The 18,360-nt window shown below is 40.7% G+C and overlaps 1 protein-coding gene across 2 annotated transcripts in view; it reads left to right on the top strand.

The window, feature by feature from the left end:
• LOC123535609 (uncharacterized) overlaps positions 1–7,472 on the top strand; it is a 148,729-nt gene extending 141,257 nt beyond the window's left edge. For both annotated transcript variants that reach the window (XM_053529299.1, XM_053529298.1), the window contains exons 10-14: positions 94–320; positions 700–858; positions 1,389–1,518; positions 1,871–1,970; positions 2,328–7,472. In XM_053529299.1, the coding sequence (XP_053385274.1) occupies positions 94–320; positions 700–858; positions 1,389–1,518; positions 1,871–1,970; positions 2,328–5,920 (4,209 nt within the window). In that variant the 3' untranslated portion in view covers positions 5,921–7,472. The remainder of the gene's footprint in view (positions 1–93; positions 321–699; positions 859–1,388; positions 1,519–1,870; positions 1,971–2,327) is intronic.
• Positions 7,473–18,360: the final 10,888 nt, after the last annotated feature.

Raw genomic sequence — 18,360 nt, 5'->3', positions numbered from 1 at the left:
CACAGTAGACGAAAACAATGTAAGATAGCACATAGACAACAACGGGGACATAACTCTGCAAATATATGTTTCTTATCATTGACACTATTCCAGGTATTGGATCAGTACATCCTGCCGTTCCAGACCTCTTGGGCTTCGGGAGGTGTCCGTGTAGGCGGAGACCGGATGCATCAAACATACCTAGACAGGATGGGAAAGCACGTTTGTGACGTAATCAAAAGACGTCTGCTGGAAGGCTTCAAAGAAGAAGGTCACGATGACAAAAAACATTCAAAACTGTTTGATGAAGTTTCAGAGCATGTTCTCTTTTATCAACAGAGGTAATACAATTTCCGATTCCATTTATGTCCAAACGAAACTTGATTTAAATATGGTACTTGTTGTTTAGTGTACTGTGCCATTTACTTATAGAAGATGTTATTTAAGGTGTTTTTAACCCTACAACAGCCCAACAAAGTTGTCATATACCTACACTCATTGCTGTTATATTGTTGGGACTACTTCTGTCATGGAGTTCATTCAATGTTGCTTTATGATAAGAGCTGCGTTTAAGCAAGTGCTGGAGGTGTTACGGGTATTGCAAATTTCATTACCTCATATGAACAGACTTGATCACTCTGAGTCAAGCATTATTTTTTAGTTGTTGCGATATATTCTACCAAGATTCATTTGTAACTGTGACAATTCACATTCTTTCAGATCACAGAATTTTCAGGGCAGGAAAGAGACGTTACATGTCATGAAGTCATACCTCCGTTCCACGTGCCATTCCGTTCTTGTTGTGCACGGGCGCCCTGGCTGTGGAAAGTCGTCTGTTCTTGCTAAAGCAGCAAAAGAAACACATCGATGGCTTAGAGGGTAAGCCAAATTTTAAACTAAAGCTATTTTTTGTTGTTTCTTTTTAAAGAAAGAAAGAAAATAAAATTACTAGAAATCAAATGTTGTATATATAATGTCACTGTACAATCTAAAATTCGTAAGAAATTTTAGACTCATTAAGACGCATAACTATGAAAAGTCAGCGTACCGTAGTTTTTCGGTAGAAAGTGCGTGCCCTTTGCTTCCCACATACTTTTCCCCTACAAATACTCGAACTTTATCATTTGTTTAACCCTTAGCCTGCTAGCGGCAAGTGATTATGCCTTTGCGATCAGGGAAGACCAAGATCAGCCTGTACATCCGTGCAGGCTGATCATGGTCTGCACTGTTCGCTATTCAGTTAGTAATATTTCAGAGAATACCCCTTCGAATAATAAATGATATGTCCAAATTATATGATGGACCTGTCTATTTTGGAAATTTAGCAGGCTAAAGGTTAAGAGAGATAAGTATATGATTGTTTTCACCATATTGATTATCATACATATTCTTTTTAATTCTCTCTGCAGCCAAGATGTTGCGACTGTGGTACGGTCTGTCGGCTCAACGAAAGAATCCACAAATATTCGGAACCTCTTGTACAATATCTGTCAACAACTGTCTCTGATATACAACGCCGAATCCAGCCAGGTACCAACGGTACGTAGAATTAAATACATTAATTCGATTTTAATAATTTCAGTAAACAGCAATGTTTAAACTTACTGAAAGAGCTGTGTATTGTTAAATGATATGTAAATAAAACATCAGTATAATAATTGGTAAAGTAAGCAAACATTGATATAGCTTGATTGTTAAAGCCATATTCCAGTGTCTGTGTAGCAGAAGTGTGTTCCAAATAAAAATCCATGGTCAATCTTCCATTGTACACGCTCTCTTGTCTTCTTCCATTATTGCATGCAGTCAATTTATATATATATGCAGATGTAAATAATATATTTAAAATGTTTTATTCATAAGCCAGCAATATTCAATAGATTCCTATTTCCAGGATTATGTTGGATTGATCAACGATTTCTCACAACGAATGAGTCTGGCCACCGAGCGTAAACCACTTGTGCTATTTATAGACGCTTTGGACAGGTTGGAAGGTAAGGCGTTCTGCAAACGTACTTTTCCAGTTTCTTCTGGCATAACAGGTCACAAAGTTCAGATTTTTCAAATATATTATAAAGACATGAATTTTATACTTGCAGTCATATTTTGTTCCAGGAAAACCGGGGACTAGAATACTAATTTCAAAAGGGTATCTGAGATTAGAAAAGTGCAAACATAGACCTTCTGTTTACAAAAGCGATATTGTGCCTTTTACAAAAGTTTAAAGCGTTGTAATTTAAAAGCTCGATGCGTGCAAATCAGTTAAAATACTTTTTGTTGAAGCATATTTACAAAATTCTTGTAATACATCACATGAAATTCTATTATTGTTTTCAATATTCTCTATCCAGATGATCACGATGGCCGGAAGTTGTCATGGTTACCGAAAACGTTGCCAGACAATGTTCATCTCATCGTCTCAACTCTTCCTGATGAAAAGTTCGATTGTATGCCAAGCCTCAAGACGTTGCTAGGCGACAATGCTGACGTATTTTTAGAACTTCCGGAACTCCTAGAGTCAGATACAATGATTATTCTCAACCATTGGTGCAATATTCATAACCATACCCTTACGCAAGAACAGTTTGATATTATATTCAACGTCATGAAAAAATGCCCAACTCCATTGTTCTTAAAACTTTTGTTCAATGAAGCTTTGAAGTGGGCGTCTTACACTGATGTCCAGGAGTCAAAGTTACCTGATTCCGTGAAAAAGATGGCGGCAATCAAATTTGGGCAGTTGGAGATAAAATACGGCGAAGCACTTGTTCGTAGAGCTATAGGTTACATAGCAGCATCACGGAATGGAGTGACGGACCACGAGATGTTAGACCTTCTTTCATTGGATGACGCGGTTATGGGTGAAATTGCTCCACATTACAACTTGGTTCGTAGACGTGTCCCAAGTTCATTGTGGTATCGCATCCGAGAAGAGTTGGTCCTATACATAAAGGAAGTGAAAGCGGACAACGTGAAAACGTTGCAATGGTCTCATTCCCATTTCCACGAGGCAGCCAAAGAAAGGTACCTGATCCAGCGCGACAAGGCTCCGTCATACCACAAAGTGATGGCAGATTATTTCCTTGGAACATGGGTTACCAAACCGAAACCCTACCCTGGAAATGACAAGGGTGTTTTGCGATACGTGTCCGAACAACCGCTCTACTGGGAACCGAAAGATGCGATCAACGACGGCTCTATGCGTGTTTACAATCTGCGAAAAATTAATGAACTCCCGCATCATTTACTCTTGTCGAATTTAATGCAACAATACAAAACTGAAACAATGTGCAATTTTGAATGGGTGCTAGCCAAACTGTGCGGAACCTCTCTCCGAAGTCTCGTGGAAGAGTACCACATTGGCCTTGAAATGGAACCGTCCGACCTTGACCTTAAATTAATGTCGGATACTCTTCAGCTTTCAGCAACAGCAATACAACGCGATCCACGGCAGTTGGCCGGTCAGGTGGTCGGGCGGCTTCAAGGTATTGTGAACAGGGATATTCCCTCTACTCCTGGAGATCCACCGCGGTACCCGTTTATACATTCAATGGTAACGCAAGCAAAGAATACGTCGATACCAGCACTAGTTCCATCTATAGGGTGTCTTACAGAGCCTGGAGGTATACTGTATGATCTTTTATCTGGTCACACGAAGCTTATAACCGCTGTTACAACGACCACAGACGCACAACGAGCCTTAACTGCATCAGAGGACAATACGTTGAAAGTTTGGGATTTAAAGAGTGGAAAAGTGACGTCAACTATTGACAGCTTCGGGAAAAATGTGTCAAAACTTCGGACTGCATTAAACAACAAATATGTAATTTCTGTAGAAGGTAGTGTCATAAAAGTTTGGTCACTTGCAGACAAGGAATGTTGTTTAGTTGTTGACCAGTACTTGGACCCACCTGTTCTAAGTGTAGCCGGAGAAGGAAAACTTCTTGTAGCGTTCTTTCAAGGTGTGAATGCATTGAAAACATGGGATCTAAGTGATCAGTTCAGACATGTATGTGAAACAAAAATTGAAGGCGAAAATGTGTTTAGTGATAATTCTGTCGTACTCGCTCCAAATTCGTACGGCGATTACGTATTGCTCGCATTTAGAGGAGCAAATTCGGCAATGATCCAGCATGCGCGAACTGGTAAAGTTCTTCACAAGCTGAAATGTCATGACGATTCCTCCTCGATAGTTGCGTTGGCAATCACGCGCGACTACATGATCCTGGCATGTAGACAACACTACATGAAACTTCACGAGATCCATCAGCTTGAAATGTTTGATGCTAAGAAAGGAAAGTATTTGCGAAGCATTCGCGGATGTACCCAAGATATTATTACAGAAATGCATATAAACCTTGTAGGATCTCATGCCATAGTCATATGTGCGTCTGAAACAAGTAATTCATCAAATATAGCTATATGGAATCTTGAAACGGAAGATCACAAGCATCTCGCAAAGCATTCTGGGGTTTCTACAGTAGGCGCATGCGCCGACTTCAGGTACTGTTTAACAGCACAAAAGGGAGATAACACCCTGAAGATCTGGAACATCAGTAAATACATCAATCAGCCCATGCCGAAAATGAAAAGGTCGTTAGGTGTCGCTGAAATCCATCCGATGATAGATAACCCACGGTACGCGATTGCCAGGCAGGTCAATCATGGCCCAATTAGCATATGGAATGTTGCAAAAGCAAAATGTTTGGCAAGTGCCGTTCGGATAGAACGGGGTCTCTCTGAACATTCTGATGTCGTTCTGATAAGAAACTGTAATGTAGTCATTTTGACTGAAAAGGGACTGAAAGATTCAAAGCCCGTGTTCAAAACTGTGTTGATTTACGATCTACGTGCGAAACGTTACGTGAAGAAGATCACACAATGTTTCATAGTTCCTTCCCCTGCCCATGAATACGTTCTTCTGGATGATGAAACTTTACTTGGCCCTGCGGAGACCAGAAATCACTTCATCATATGGAGTTTAGCTACAGGAAAGGAGTTGTTCCGTATAAGACCCAAGTTCAAAGAGTCCGACTTCAGAGGAGGTGTTCGAGAAGCTGACCTTGAACATTCGCTACAACTCAGAGCCAGCACCGCAAAACTCACGCCCTGGGACCGAAGAACTGAAAGCAACGCCGCGAGACAGAAACGTCGAGAGAAAGCGCGGGAAGAAGAGAGAAAACATCTGGAAGAAATTCTAAAAGAGAAGCAAAATGGATTTGAACAATTCATTATCAGCGGGGACTTAAATGTTATTGTTGCGTCGTTCTTCGCACATCACTTATGCGTCTTTAACGTAGGTTCGAAATTGCATATGCAGACATTAGAGAGTGAAAGTTCCATGTTGTTTCTTCACGTTGCGGCCTTGAACTTTGATGGTAGTTGTCTTGTTCATGCAAATTATGACGAAACATCAAAAGTGAGTTATGTCACATTATGGGATACTGAAACAGGTCAAGTGAAGAAGCGTCTAAAAAACGAAATTGATGTTCTTGCTATTGCGATAACAGATGATGGTTCCCGGGTTGTTTTTGGAAAAGCAAACAAAGAATTGCGCATTTGGGATCCAAATAAAAAGACCCCAGATGCTATGAAGAGGATAAAGGGCTACGATAGTTTGGAATTTGGTGTTGGAAGTCAAATATTTACCCTCAACAATGGAAAACGTGCTGTCGTTTTTGCAGGCGATATTTCTGTTTGGGACTTGGAAAATGCCACTCTCTTGGCTGCTTTCACACCAGATACACGAATCGAGGTAGTGAATGTTGTAATGAGCGGTCAGCTGATTACAATAGGTGTGCACGAATTTTCCGAACTGGTTGTTCTGAAAATAAGCGGGAAAGATGTTAAAGCAATTTTTGATGTTGAACATGAAGACTTGTTCGGAGAAACAACTGGTGACACATCTGATGAAGAAGAAGATGATGAAGATGATGATATTTAATAAAGTTTAGAGCAACTATACGTAGGTCGATGAAAACGTATAGAGTAATAACAAATTTATTAAGTATTGAAAAAAATGAATTTCGCTGTTGCAGATCACCGGCATAGCGCTAAACAGTTGTAAGCAGTCAGTTATTTAAACAAGAATAGAAAGAATATTAAATATGGCGGACAAACGGATTACATAATTATATGAAATAGCTGTAGGATACGATGTTAATTCGAATGAACAAGTTTTTAGTATAGTTCCAGCCGCTGAAGTAATGATAACTTAATGGCAATGGTGGTGCATACTACAAACGGAAAAGAAAAGGTGCCTTAAAGTTTTTTTTAAAGATATACCATGTTCATGTTTCACTAAAATATTTTATCATAAGATATCGATTTGAATATATTAAAATCTTCATCAGATTTATTTCTCTTATGTTGTACATGTGGAGCCGCAAACACATCCAGTAACAGTAATTTGTTAAAAACAAGTGTTGTAAGATATTCCTGAGTTTTGTGTAATTTTAAACCCAAAACATTGTACTGTATATTCACACTAACATGTTTATTCTATGTCTACATAAATACTGCGAAATAATTGTTAAAAATTTGGGCATAATATGTCTTTAAAGAAACTTAATTACAGTTAGCCATTCAATTCAACATGCATTTATTAATTTTACCTTGCTGGATAATATTTGCAGCCAATGGTAGCTCATAAGATATGTATTTTTAAACTATTTCGCTGTTTTTTATTCTGTATAATTTTCTGTCAATTTTAGAAATGATACATATACTAATATTTGAACTTTTTATATTTTGAAGTTTCCTGTGATACTTTCATGTGATATTTTTGTCTGAAACTTGTTTCACGTGACCATTGAATATGGAAAACATTTATTTAGATAGATACGTTTAAAATAGATGTTTTTATACTGTTCAAAATGACATTTTGAATGTTTTTTAAAGGTGCTTTAGTATTTACCTTTTTTAATACTATACATGCATGTGAATCAGTTTACAAAATATATGAATAGTAGTTTAATATTTACATACCTTTTATGTCTCAAATAAATGAGATATTTTTGTTGTTGCTGTTGTTGTTTAAGAGTGTATGTAACTTGTATGTACCTTTGTGATATTCTAAAGTCGATTTATATGTTGTTGAGATATTGTTTTCGTTGTTTTTCCGATATTTTTTGTATTTATTGACGTTATATTTTTTTCAGCATTTATACTTGATCTTTATGGCGATAATAATGAACACATTGATATTGTCTACGCATATAAACGTTGATAACTAAATAAAGCCTTCGCGAAAGTTACCAAATCTACAGTATTACTATAATGGTTTTGCTTGTCGCTGGTAAATTTTGGTAATTTTATAATTCTATGTAGTTTGATTTTGAAATAATATACTTTGAGATTGTGGACTCTTAGTGACAATCGGTCCGAAAAATACCGAAATAACAGACGAGAGTACGAAATAGCACGGAAATTGCCGATCGTCATTACGATTGAATATTCATTTACGTGGTTCTGTTGTGGATATACTGAAAAGAAAACGTTTTTAAATAAACAGAATAGATGTATACCAACGTATGATTTCAAATTCAAAATCATATACAAGATGAATTTCATTCATCATTTCGAGTCTCATCGTAAAACTGTGAATATATTGCATTCTGTTTTTGTTTGTTTACATTTCGCTTAACATGTGCACACTGCCGTGACCTCTAGACCGGATGTTCATTAGGGGAGTTCACGCAAGTTTTTTCTGTAACGTTGACTAAAGCATAAAATATATGGAGCATCTCTGCAATATGGAATATTGAGACAATGTGACTGGTGCACGATGGAAGATAAAGTATCGCTTGTTTAATATCAATAGTACACATTTACTGAACTGCGTGTTTTAGGTATGAACTACGCGATTGAAATGGGTTAGTATATTTTCCCGTTCACGACCATGGTTCTTATAGAATACCTAGGGGTAGGGTATAACATGTACAGAGGCATTTTCTTTCTGATCTGGCGCCAGTGCCCGGAACTACGATAAGATGGGCATGAAAATAAGAACATAAGTAATGGGAACTAATCTAACACCAAGATACATAAAACACTGAGAGTATTATCCCTTGCATTCATGGGTAGAGTCCAATACAGATTAGGTTAATAATAAGAACATGTTATTTATAGGTGTATTTTTAGGAAAAGGAAGTAAATTTATGACAAAATATTTGACAGATTTTTATCCTTCAGAAATATATTTAGAAACAATGAAATCTTTAATATTTCGGACACGGCAATAACATTAGTATCATCAGATTATTCAATTGGATTTTGGAATTATAAGGTTTAGACAGTTGAACAATCATATCATACAAAATAATTGCTTAAATGAACAAGTCTAAAACAGGATCAGACAGGTAAAGTTTCAAAATGGCGGTGTCAGGACGTAAGTCATCAGATTTTCGTGGTTCAATATCTAAAGGTTCCGCAGAGGACTTTGACCATAAATGTGTACCATGTTTGGCGATTGGTCAGCAAATCGAAGCTCATGGATTTTGTGTGGACTGTCAAGAATACCTGTGTAAGAATTGTTTTGCTTATCATCAACGGATCAAAGCCACGAAAAATCACCAACTGCTTGACAAAGGGAGCATGGGCAAACACACCATACAAAGGAAGGATTCAGTGATGTGTACTGAAAAGTGTGATCTCCATGGAAATAAAACAACAGCCTCCAGCAGTTGATTGCCTGGCCGTAACCGTAGAAGAAACTGGGGTGCCACCGGGTGGGCGTTGTAGAGGGGGTCCGTGCATGCGGACCCGGCATAGCGGCCATCCCGGTTAAGGTCTGGTATTTTCGTGAGCGTGTGTCAAAGTCTGGGCAGAACGTAAAATGGCGAGTTTTGGTGTCGGGGTCCAGTCCCGCAACAGTAGAAGAAACTGGGGTGCCACCGGGTGGGCGTTGTAGAGAGGGTGGTCGCCCGACACGCCCGGGTGGTGGCCATACTGGTTAAGGTCTGGTTTCCGAGCAAGGGTGGACTTAAGTGTTTGGCCGGGGACGCTCGAAAACGCCATTTCGCCTCCAGCAGTTTATTGCCTGGTCGTAACCGTAGAAGAAACTGGGGTGCCACCGGGTGGGCGTTGTAGAGGGGGTTCGTGCATGCGGACCCTGCATAGCGGCCATCCCGGTTAAGGTCTGGTATTTTCGTGAGTGTGCCTCAAAATCTGGGCAGAACGTAAAATGGCGAGTTTCGGTGTCGGGGTCCAGTCCCGCAACAGTAGAAGAAACTGGGGTGCCACTGGGTGGGCGTTGTAGAGAGGTTAGACGCCCGACACGCCCGGGTTGTGGCCATCCTGGTTAAGGTCTGGTTTCCCAGCAAGGGTGGACTTTAATGTTTGGCCGGGGACGCTCGAAAACGCCATTTCGCCTCCAGCAGTTGTTTGCCTGGCCGTAACCGTAGAAGAAACTGGGGTGCCACCGTGTGGGCGTTGTAGAGGGGGTCCGTGCATGCGGACCCGGCAGCGGCCATCCCGGTTAAGGTCTGGTATTTTCGGGAGCGTGCGTCAAAATCTGGGCAGAACGTAAAATGGCGAGTTTCGGTGTCGGGTTCCAGTCCCGCAACAGTAGAAGAAACTGGGGTGCCACCGGGTGGGCGTTGTAGAGAGGGTGGACGCCCGACACGCCCGGGTTGTGGCCATCCTGGTTAAGGTCTGGTTTCCGAGCAAGGGTGGACTTTAATGTTTGGCGGGGACTCTCGAAAACGCCATTTCGCCTCCAGCAGTTGTTTGCCTGGCCGTAACCGTAGAAGAAACAAGGGTGCCACCGTGTGGGCGTTGTAGAGGGGGTCCGTGCATGCGGACCCGGCAGCGGCCATCCCGGTTAAGGTCTGGTATTTTCGTGAGCGTGCGTCGAAATCTGGGCAGAACGTAAAATGGCGAGTTTCGGTGTCGGGGTCCAGTCCCGCAACAGTAGAAGAAACTGGGTTACCATCGGGTGGGCGTTGTAGACAGGGTGGACGCCCGACACGCCCGTGTGGTTGCCATCCTGGTTAATGTCTGGTTTCCGAGCAAGGGTGGACTTAAGTGTTTGGCCGGGGACTCTCGAAAACGCCATTTCGCCTCCAGCAGTTGATTGCCTGGCCGTAACCGTAGAAGAAACTGGGGTGCCACCAGGTGGGCGTTGTAGAGGGGGTCCGTGCATGCGGACCCGGCATAGCGACCATCCCGGTTAAGGTCTGGTATTTTCGTGAGCGTGCGTCAAAGTCTGGGCAGAACGTAAAATGGCGAGTTTCGGGGTTGGGGTCCAGTCCCGCAACAGTAGAAGAAACTGGGGTGACACCGGGTGGGCGTTGTAGAGAGGGTGGACGCCCGACACGCCCGTGTGGTGGCGATCCTGGTTATGGTCTGGTTTCCGGGCAAGGGTGGACTTTAGAGTTTGGCCGGGGACGCTCGAAAACGCCATTTCGCCTCCAGCAGTTGATTGCCTGGCCGTAACCGTAGAAGAAACTGGGATGCCACAGGGTGGGCGTTGTAGAGGGTTTCCTTGCATGCGGACCCGGCATAGCGGCCATCCCGGTTAAGGTCTGGTATTTTCTTGAGTGTTCGTCAAAATCTGGGCAGAACGTAAAATGGCGAGTTTCGGTGTCGAGGTCCAGTCCCGCAACAGTAGAAGAAACTGGGGTGCCACCGGGTGGGCGTTGTAGAGAGGGTGGAGGCCCGATACGCCCGAGTTGTAGCCATCCTGGTTAAGGTCTGGTTTCCGAGCAAGGGTGGACTTTAGTGTTTGGCCGGGGACGCTCGTAAACGCCATTTCGCCTCCAACAGTTGATTGCCTGGCCGTAACCGTAGAAGAAACCGGGGTGCCACCGGCTGGGCGTTGTAGAGGGGGTCCGTGCATGCGGACCCGGCATAGCGGCCATCCAGGTTAATGTCTGGTATTTTCGTGAGCGTGCGTCAAATTCTGGGCAGAACGTAAAATGGCGAGTTTCGGTGTCGGGGTCCAGTCCCGCAACAGTAGAAGAAACTGGGGTGCCACCGGGTGGACGTTGTAGAGAGGGTGGACGCCCGACACGCCCGGGTGGTGGCGATCCTGGTTAAGGTCTGGTTTCCGAGCAAGGTTGGACTTTAGAGTTTGGCCAGGGACGCTCGAAAACGCCATTGCGCCTCCAGCAGTTGATTGCCTGGCCGTAACCGTAGAAGAAACTGGGGTGCCACCGGGTGGGCGTTGTAGAGGGGGTCCGTGCATGCGGACCCGGCATAGCGGCCATCCAGGTTAAGGTCTGGTATTTTCGTGAGCGTGCGTCAAAGTCTGGGCAGAACGTAAAATGGCGAGTTTCGGTGTCGGGGTCCAGTCCCGCAACAGTAGAAGAAACTGGGGTGCCACCGGGTGGGCGTTGTAGAGAGGGTGGACGCCCGACACGCCCGGGTTGTGGCCATCCTGGTTAAGGTCTGGTTTCCGAGCAAGGGTGGACTTTAATGTTTGGCCGGTGACGCTCGAAAACGCCATTTCGCCTCCAGCAGTTGATTGCCTGGCCGTAACCGTAGAAGAAACTGGGGTACCACCGGGTCGGCGTTGTAGAGCGGGTCCGTGCATGCGGACCCGGCATAGCGGCCATCCCGGTTAAGGTCTGGTATTTTCGTGAGCGTGCGTCAAAGTCTGTGCAGAACGTAAAATGGCGAGTTTCGGTGTCGGGGTCCAGTCCCGCAACAGTAGAAGAAACTGGGGTGTCACCGGGTGGACGTTGTAGAGAGGGTGGAGGCCCGACACGCCCGGGTTGTGGCCATCCTGGTTAAGGTCTGGTTTCCGAGCAAGGGTGGACTTCAATGTTTGGCCGGGAACGCTCTCCTGTTTTGACTTGCCTATTTGTAATGTTTTAGGGATAATTGTCGTCTAGTTTTGACTGAAGACACCATGTTTTCACTTCCAAGGACAGGTTTTCAGTATAGAAAGCTATATCGGTATCTCTTTGCGTATCTCTCACTAAATAGCATTAGCCTAGTAGGTTCATATATTACCCCCCCCCCCCCCCCCCCCCCCCCAACCACCCACCACCACCACCACCACACACACACAAAATAATAATATAAAATAAAATGAGTCTAGATAAATAGAAGGTGACAGATGCGCTTTTCATCACCAAAGTATTATTTACGTTAGATTTTGTAGTAGTAATGATTTTCTACTACCTTTCACATGGTCTCCCGTTTTATCTATTTATTTCACCCTAATTGTGATGCAGAATCACACTTTTTCTGTCCATTTCCTGGAAAAAAAGGTAAGATTAAGGTGTTGTTGCGGCCCTAGAAGAGCTTGAACCTACAACCTCAGGATCGAAAGGCAAACACCTTGACATTGACCCCGTTTCAAGTTTTTTAATCAATCACTAGCCAAAATTAACTCCATGTGATCTCCAGTCGGGACTATATTTTAATGCCGGCCAAAAGACAAAACCACATTGGAATCGCAACCACTGAAATTGGAACCTTGACACATTAGTTCCGCGCACGCGATACTAGGGTAAAAAAGACAACGTTGTTCCGACAAGATATAAGTTACGTACTGTAACAATGTAATATCATAACAGTTACATTACTGTAACTACAATTTAAACATATTGATGTCCAGAAGTCTTATTCTGTATAAAGGTATTAGACACAATAACTCTATTAATTCAGTACCAAAGACATGATGTTGGCGTTGTATGCTGAATTGACAGAAATGGTTGATGTCGCAACAATTTGAAACTAACATTTTTTCAACATGAACCAACATGTTTCTGAAAAAAAGGCCTTTTAATGCTGTATAGTAACAGAGCACTAAATATGTGCACATTTTGTAATTAGGTATCTGGCATACTGACATTCGTTGGTAAAGCAATACATGATAGTTTGATTCTAATATGAAAATTACATTTAACAGGTACGAATAAAGAGTGCTGCTATATATACATTTAATCTTCTATTTCATATATGAAAGGCTTGTTACACTTAAAAGCTAATTTACGCACAGTGTATGGATTACTAGATACGCAGGACAGAACTCACTCTACGCACTCCTACGTTTTTTTCAGCGTTGTTAGTACAATTACACGTTGCACGGTGACGTGTCCACCTACAGTATTTGGTGCCTTAAATGAGACGTGAACTAGTGCTTCCCCATTCTTCCATCTACGTTTTTACATACAAAAAACGTATTACAATCGATCGAAATAATAAACAGCAGAACCATGTTTCAATTATCCCAACAATACTAGTCAGTTACACGCTGGGTGGATAATTCTCTCGGACAAGACTCGTGAAATTCCTTTGCAGGTGTTGGCCCTATACTCTGCGTATTGTTTATATAATTTTTATGTTAAAATATGTTTATGCTAGATATTATTTCCAAAATAAACGTAGCTACATATGGTTCGCCCTCAAAATTGGGAATACAGCAGTAACATGGATTCTGTTAATTTAATGTTTGTTGTTGCAACAGTAATAGAATAAAGAATGTTGTTACTGCCACTTAAACCTAAAAGCAGCAAAACTGCAAGTACTACTCCAGTGCAAACTTCCGGTGATCCGTAGGTTTATGCTACTTCAAACTGTATGCATTGTATAGATGTTACATTCTTACTAAAAGCTTTAATATTTTTCAGCTTTGTAGTTATTGACATTTCATACATTCGCAATGTTTAACTGCTGTAACTGCTGGCAGTTGTAGCAGTTAACTGCTGTAACTGCTGCAACTGCTAACTGCCAACTTCCTGCTGGTCGACCCAGCAGGAAGTTGGCAGTTAGCAGTTGCAGCAGTTCTAGCAGTTAACTGCTGTAACTGTTAGCAGTTACAACAGTTAACTGCTATAACTGCTGGCAGTTGTAGCAGTTAACTGCTAGAACTGCCAGCAGTTACAGCAGTTAACTGCTACAACTGCCAGCAGTTACAAAAATTACAGCAGTTAACTCCCTGGGGCCGAAATGCGACTTTAGGCGTTATATTTTCTACCCCCGTAGCGTCGATATCCGACTATACGCGCGTTATCAGAACTCCCCAAGACGGCGATTGACGAGTATAGTCGCGGCACCGAGATCATGCTGATTGTGACATGAACTTGTTAATTTTTGATGATCTTGGCAAAAGCAAAATTATTTTGCATACTGGGTATTGTTTTTTATAATTAGTGCTAATTAGTTCCCTTGTTAAAATAAGTGTTTGCCATTATGCCGCCATGTAAAGACGAAATCCGCTGTGTTTCGTTCATAGTGCATACTGCATTTCAAAGGAGTAAAATAATGTTGTCTGCCAAAAATCTTTCATAAAATAAAGAAAATATTCATTATCATGCAGCTTCTGACATATCAGTTCCGTCCGATGATGATTCAGACGATGAAATTCCATTATCAGTTAAATGAATGGTCGGAAAATGTTAAGTTTTAGAAGGCTGAAATATTCGTACACTTACATCGAATACGATACAAACTGAAAAACATAACACAACAGAACATATTTTATAAAATACAAAAACAACGTGACTACATAAACATATGATTGTAAATTTAATAATCTTTCAAAGGTAAATGTATATATTACAACTGTCTCATCGCGTGCCACAAAACGTTTGTGTACATGTATACATCCAAATTAAACAAAGGCATGATCGATATTCACACAAAAACGGGTGTCAATTTTAAGTATGCTTTTGTACAAAGTCTTTGTTAATATTGTATTTCTATTTAATGGAGTTCAATGTCTTTACATGTGAAAAAGTAAGCGAACCAGAAACGTTCAAATATTTTCAACGCAGTAGGTTTGTTAAAATTGTAAATACTTCGAAGTGAAAAAAAAATTCTATTTGGATATAGGTTACGGATGAAATAGGATATAAAAATATTGTTTGAAACTTCGAAGTTTTAGTAAGTTTATTTTAATTTATTTTAATCACCAATGATTCCCTGCATGATTTCAATTGACTCTGTAGCAGTGTGTATATAATGTATATAATTAGTCTATGATATCGATTGTCGATTAGCTCAGTTGGTAGAGCATCTGACTTGCAAGCAGAAGGTCGCAGGTTCGAGTGCTGTATCGGGCTGCACATTTTTCCGCTCCTATTACATTGGTGCCGTGAGTGTGGTGGCTAGCCTTGGAATCCTAGAGCTAGGGTGAAGCAATGGCTGGGTTAGTCGAAAGAATCTGAGGTTGTCTTTGAAAAAAAGGAGAGAGGAATGTAGAAGTGTGTATATAATGTATATAATTAATCTATGATATCGGTTGTCCGATTAGCTCAGTTGGTAGAGCATCTGACTTGCAAGCAGAAGGTCGCAGGTTCGAGTCCTGTATCGGGCTGCACATTTTTCCGCTCCTATAACAACTGCATGCGCGTGAGATCGTGATAAGATCAGAAAGTGTTCTTCGACATTAGGTGGTAATTCTTATCTCGCCGCAGCAGATATTATATAAATATTGCATTCCTGAGAGGGTGATATGAAAAATGTTCACCGCGAAATATATGAATATTGACCGAGGCGCCAGCCGAGGTCTATATTCATATTTCGAGGGGTGAACATTTTTCATATCACCCTCTCAGGAATGCAATATTTATTTTATTATACCGAAAACGTATAAGTTATTTATTTATTTTGTTGGGTTTAACGTCGCACCGACACAATTTTAGGTCATATGGCGACTTTCCAGCTTTAATGGTGGAGGAAGACCCCAGGTGCCCCTCCGTGCACTATTTCATCACGAGCGGGCACCTGGGTAGAACCACCGACCTTCCGTAAGCCAGCTGGATGGCTTCCTCACGTGAAGAATTCTACGCCCCAAATAAGGTTTCGAACCCACATCGATGAGGGGCAAATGGTTTGAAGTCAACGACTCTAACCACTCGGCCACGGAGGCCCCCGAAAACGTATAAGGGTCAAAGCTTTTACTGGAAAATCAACATAATAATGTATTTAACATTAAAAAGTAATCACTAACCAAATAATGAAGACAGAATTAAAGAGTCCTTACTTGTTAGCACTCATAATTTGTGGCGACTTTGCTGTGTATAATAAGACGCTTTTGATAGATTTAGTTTAGACGTTTACATATCGCTGACCCCTACTGTATATTTATTCTAATATTTCAACATTGCGTCAATCAGTAACATTCGCAAAACGGTGATAACTTTCTTTTTTCTAAATGAAACATATAAGTGTGAGCACTCATTTTCTTAGTTAGATCATTTCCAAACTTATTGTGGTAGTTTCGATTCAATATTTGATGAAAAATTGTTTTCGAAATATTTTGCACGTAGCATAAAAAGAAAATTCGGCCGTGTTTGCTCATGCAAGAGCACCAGAAAAGGGTAATTTAATCCTAACGTATAATTATATAAGCGCCTCGTCTGAAAATTTATCGACTCAGTCTTTTAATCAATGCGAAATTATCAATCTCTCAACGGGTGATATGAAAAAATAATATCACATGCGCAGAAAAACAAAATAACGCTGTTGCGCATGTGATATGAAATTATGGCTCATATCACCTGCGCAGAAATTGAAAATAACGATTTTGCGCATGTGATAAAAATCACTGGGGAATATGATATATTATTCACGTTAAACTAATGGGAAATTTGCATTAGACATTTATGCGAGGTATAATAAATTACGATATCGGCCTCAGGGAGTTAAACATTGCGAATGTATAAAATGTCAGTAATTACAAAGCTGAAAAATATCAAAGCTTTTAGTATGAATGTAACATCTCTACAATGTATACAGTTTGAAGTAGCATAAACCTACGGATCACCGGAAGTTTGCACTGGAGTAATACTTGCAGTTTTGCTGCTTTTAGGTTTTAATAGCAGTAACAACATTCTTTATTCTATTACTGTTGCAACAACAAACATTAAATTAACAGAATCTATGTTACTACTGTATTCCCAATTTTGAGGGCGAAACATATGTAGCTACGTTTATTTTGGAAATAATATCTAGCATAAACATATTTTAGCATAAAAATTATATAAACAATACGCAGAGTATAGAGCCTACACCTGCGAAAGAATTTCTCGAGTCTTGTCCGAGTGAATTATCCACGCAGCGTGTAACTGACTAGTATTGTTGGGATAATTAAAACATGGTTCTGCTGTTTATTATTTCGATCGATTGTAATATGATTTTTTATGTAAAAGCGTAGATGGAAGAATGGGGAAGCACTAGTTCACGTTTCATTTAAGGCACCAAATATTGTATTGTAGGTGGACACGTCACCGTGCAACGTGTAATTGTGCTAACAACGCTGAAAAAAACGTAGGAGTGCGTAGAATGAGTTCTATCCTACTTACCTAGTAATCCATACACTGTGCGTAAATTAGCTTTTAAGTGTAACAAGCCTTTCATATGAAATAGAAGATTAAATGTATATATAGCAGCACTCTTTATTCGTACCTGTTAAATGTAATTTTCATATTAGCATCAAACTATCATGTATTGCTTCGCCAACGGATTGTCAGTATGCCAGATACGTAATTACAAAATGTGCACATATTTAGTGCTCTGTTACTACACAGCATTAAAAAGCCATTTTTCATAAACATGTTGGTTCATGTTGAAAAAATGTTACAGTTTTAAATTGTTGCGACATCAACCATTTCTGTAAATTCAGCATACTACGCCAACATCATGTCTTTGGTACTGAATTAATAGAATTATTGTGTCTAATACCTTTATACAGAATAAGACTTCTAGACATCAGTATGTTTAAATTGTAGTTACATTAATATAACTGTTATGATATTACATTGTTACAGTACGTAACTTATATCTTGTCGGGAAAATATTGTCTTTTTCCCCCTAGTACCGTGTGCGCGGAACTAATGTGTCAAGGTTCCAATTTCACTGGTTGCAGTTCCAATGTGGTTTTGTCTTTTGGCCGGCATTAAAAGATAGTCCCTACTGGAGATCACATGGAGTTAATTTTGGCTAGTGATTGATTAAAAAACTTGAAACGGGATCAGTGTGAAGGTGTTTGCCTTTCGATCCTGGGGTTGTAGGTTCAAGCTCTTCTAGGTTCGCGACAACACCTTAATCTTACTTTTTTTCCAGGAAGTGGACAGTAAAAGTGTGAATCTTCATCACAATAAGGGTGAAATAAATTGATAAAACGAGTGACCATGTGAAACGCAGTAGAAAATCATTACTACTACAAATCTAACGTAAATTATACTTTGGTGATGAAAAGTGCATCTGTCATCATTCTATTTACCTAGACTCATTTCATGTTATATTATTATTTTGTGTGTGTGTAAGGGGGTGGGGGGGGGGGGGGTTAATATTTGAACCTACTAGGCTAATGCTATTTAGTGAGAGATACGCAACGAGATACCGGTATAGCTTTCTATACTGAAAACCAGTCCCTGGAAGTGAAAACATGGTGTCTTCAGTCAAAACTAGACGACGATCATCCCT

Source organism: Mercenaria mercenaria, chromosome 17 (assembly GCF_021730395.1).
Source record: "Mercenaria mercenaria strain notata chromosome 17, MADL_Memer_1, whole genome shotgun sequence".
Lineage (NCBI taxonomy): Eukaryota > Metazoa > Mollusca > Bivalvia > Venerida > Veneridae > Mercenaria > Mercenaria mercenaria.
The sequence above is the reverse complement of the archived record's forward strand: the minus strand, read 5'-3'. Positions and strand labels throughout refer to the sequence as shown.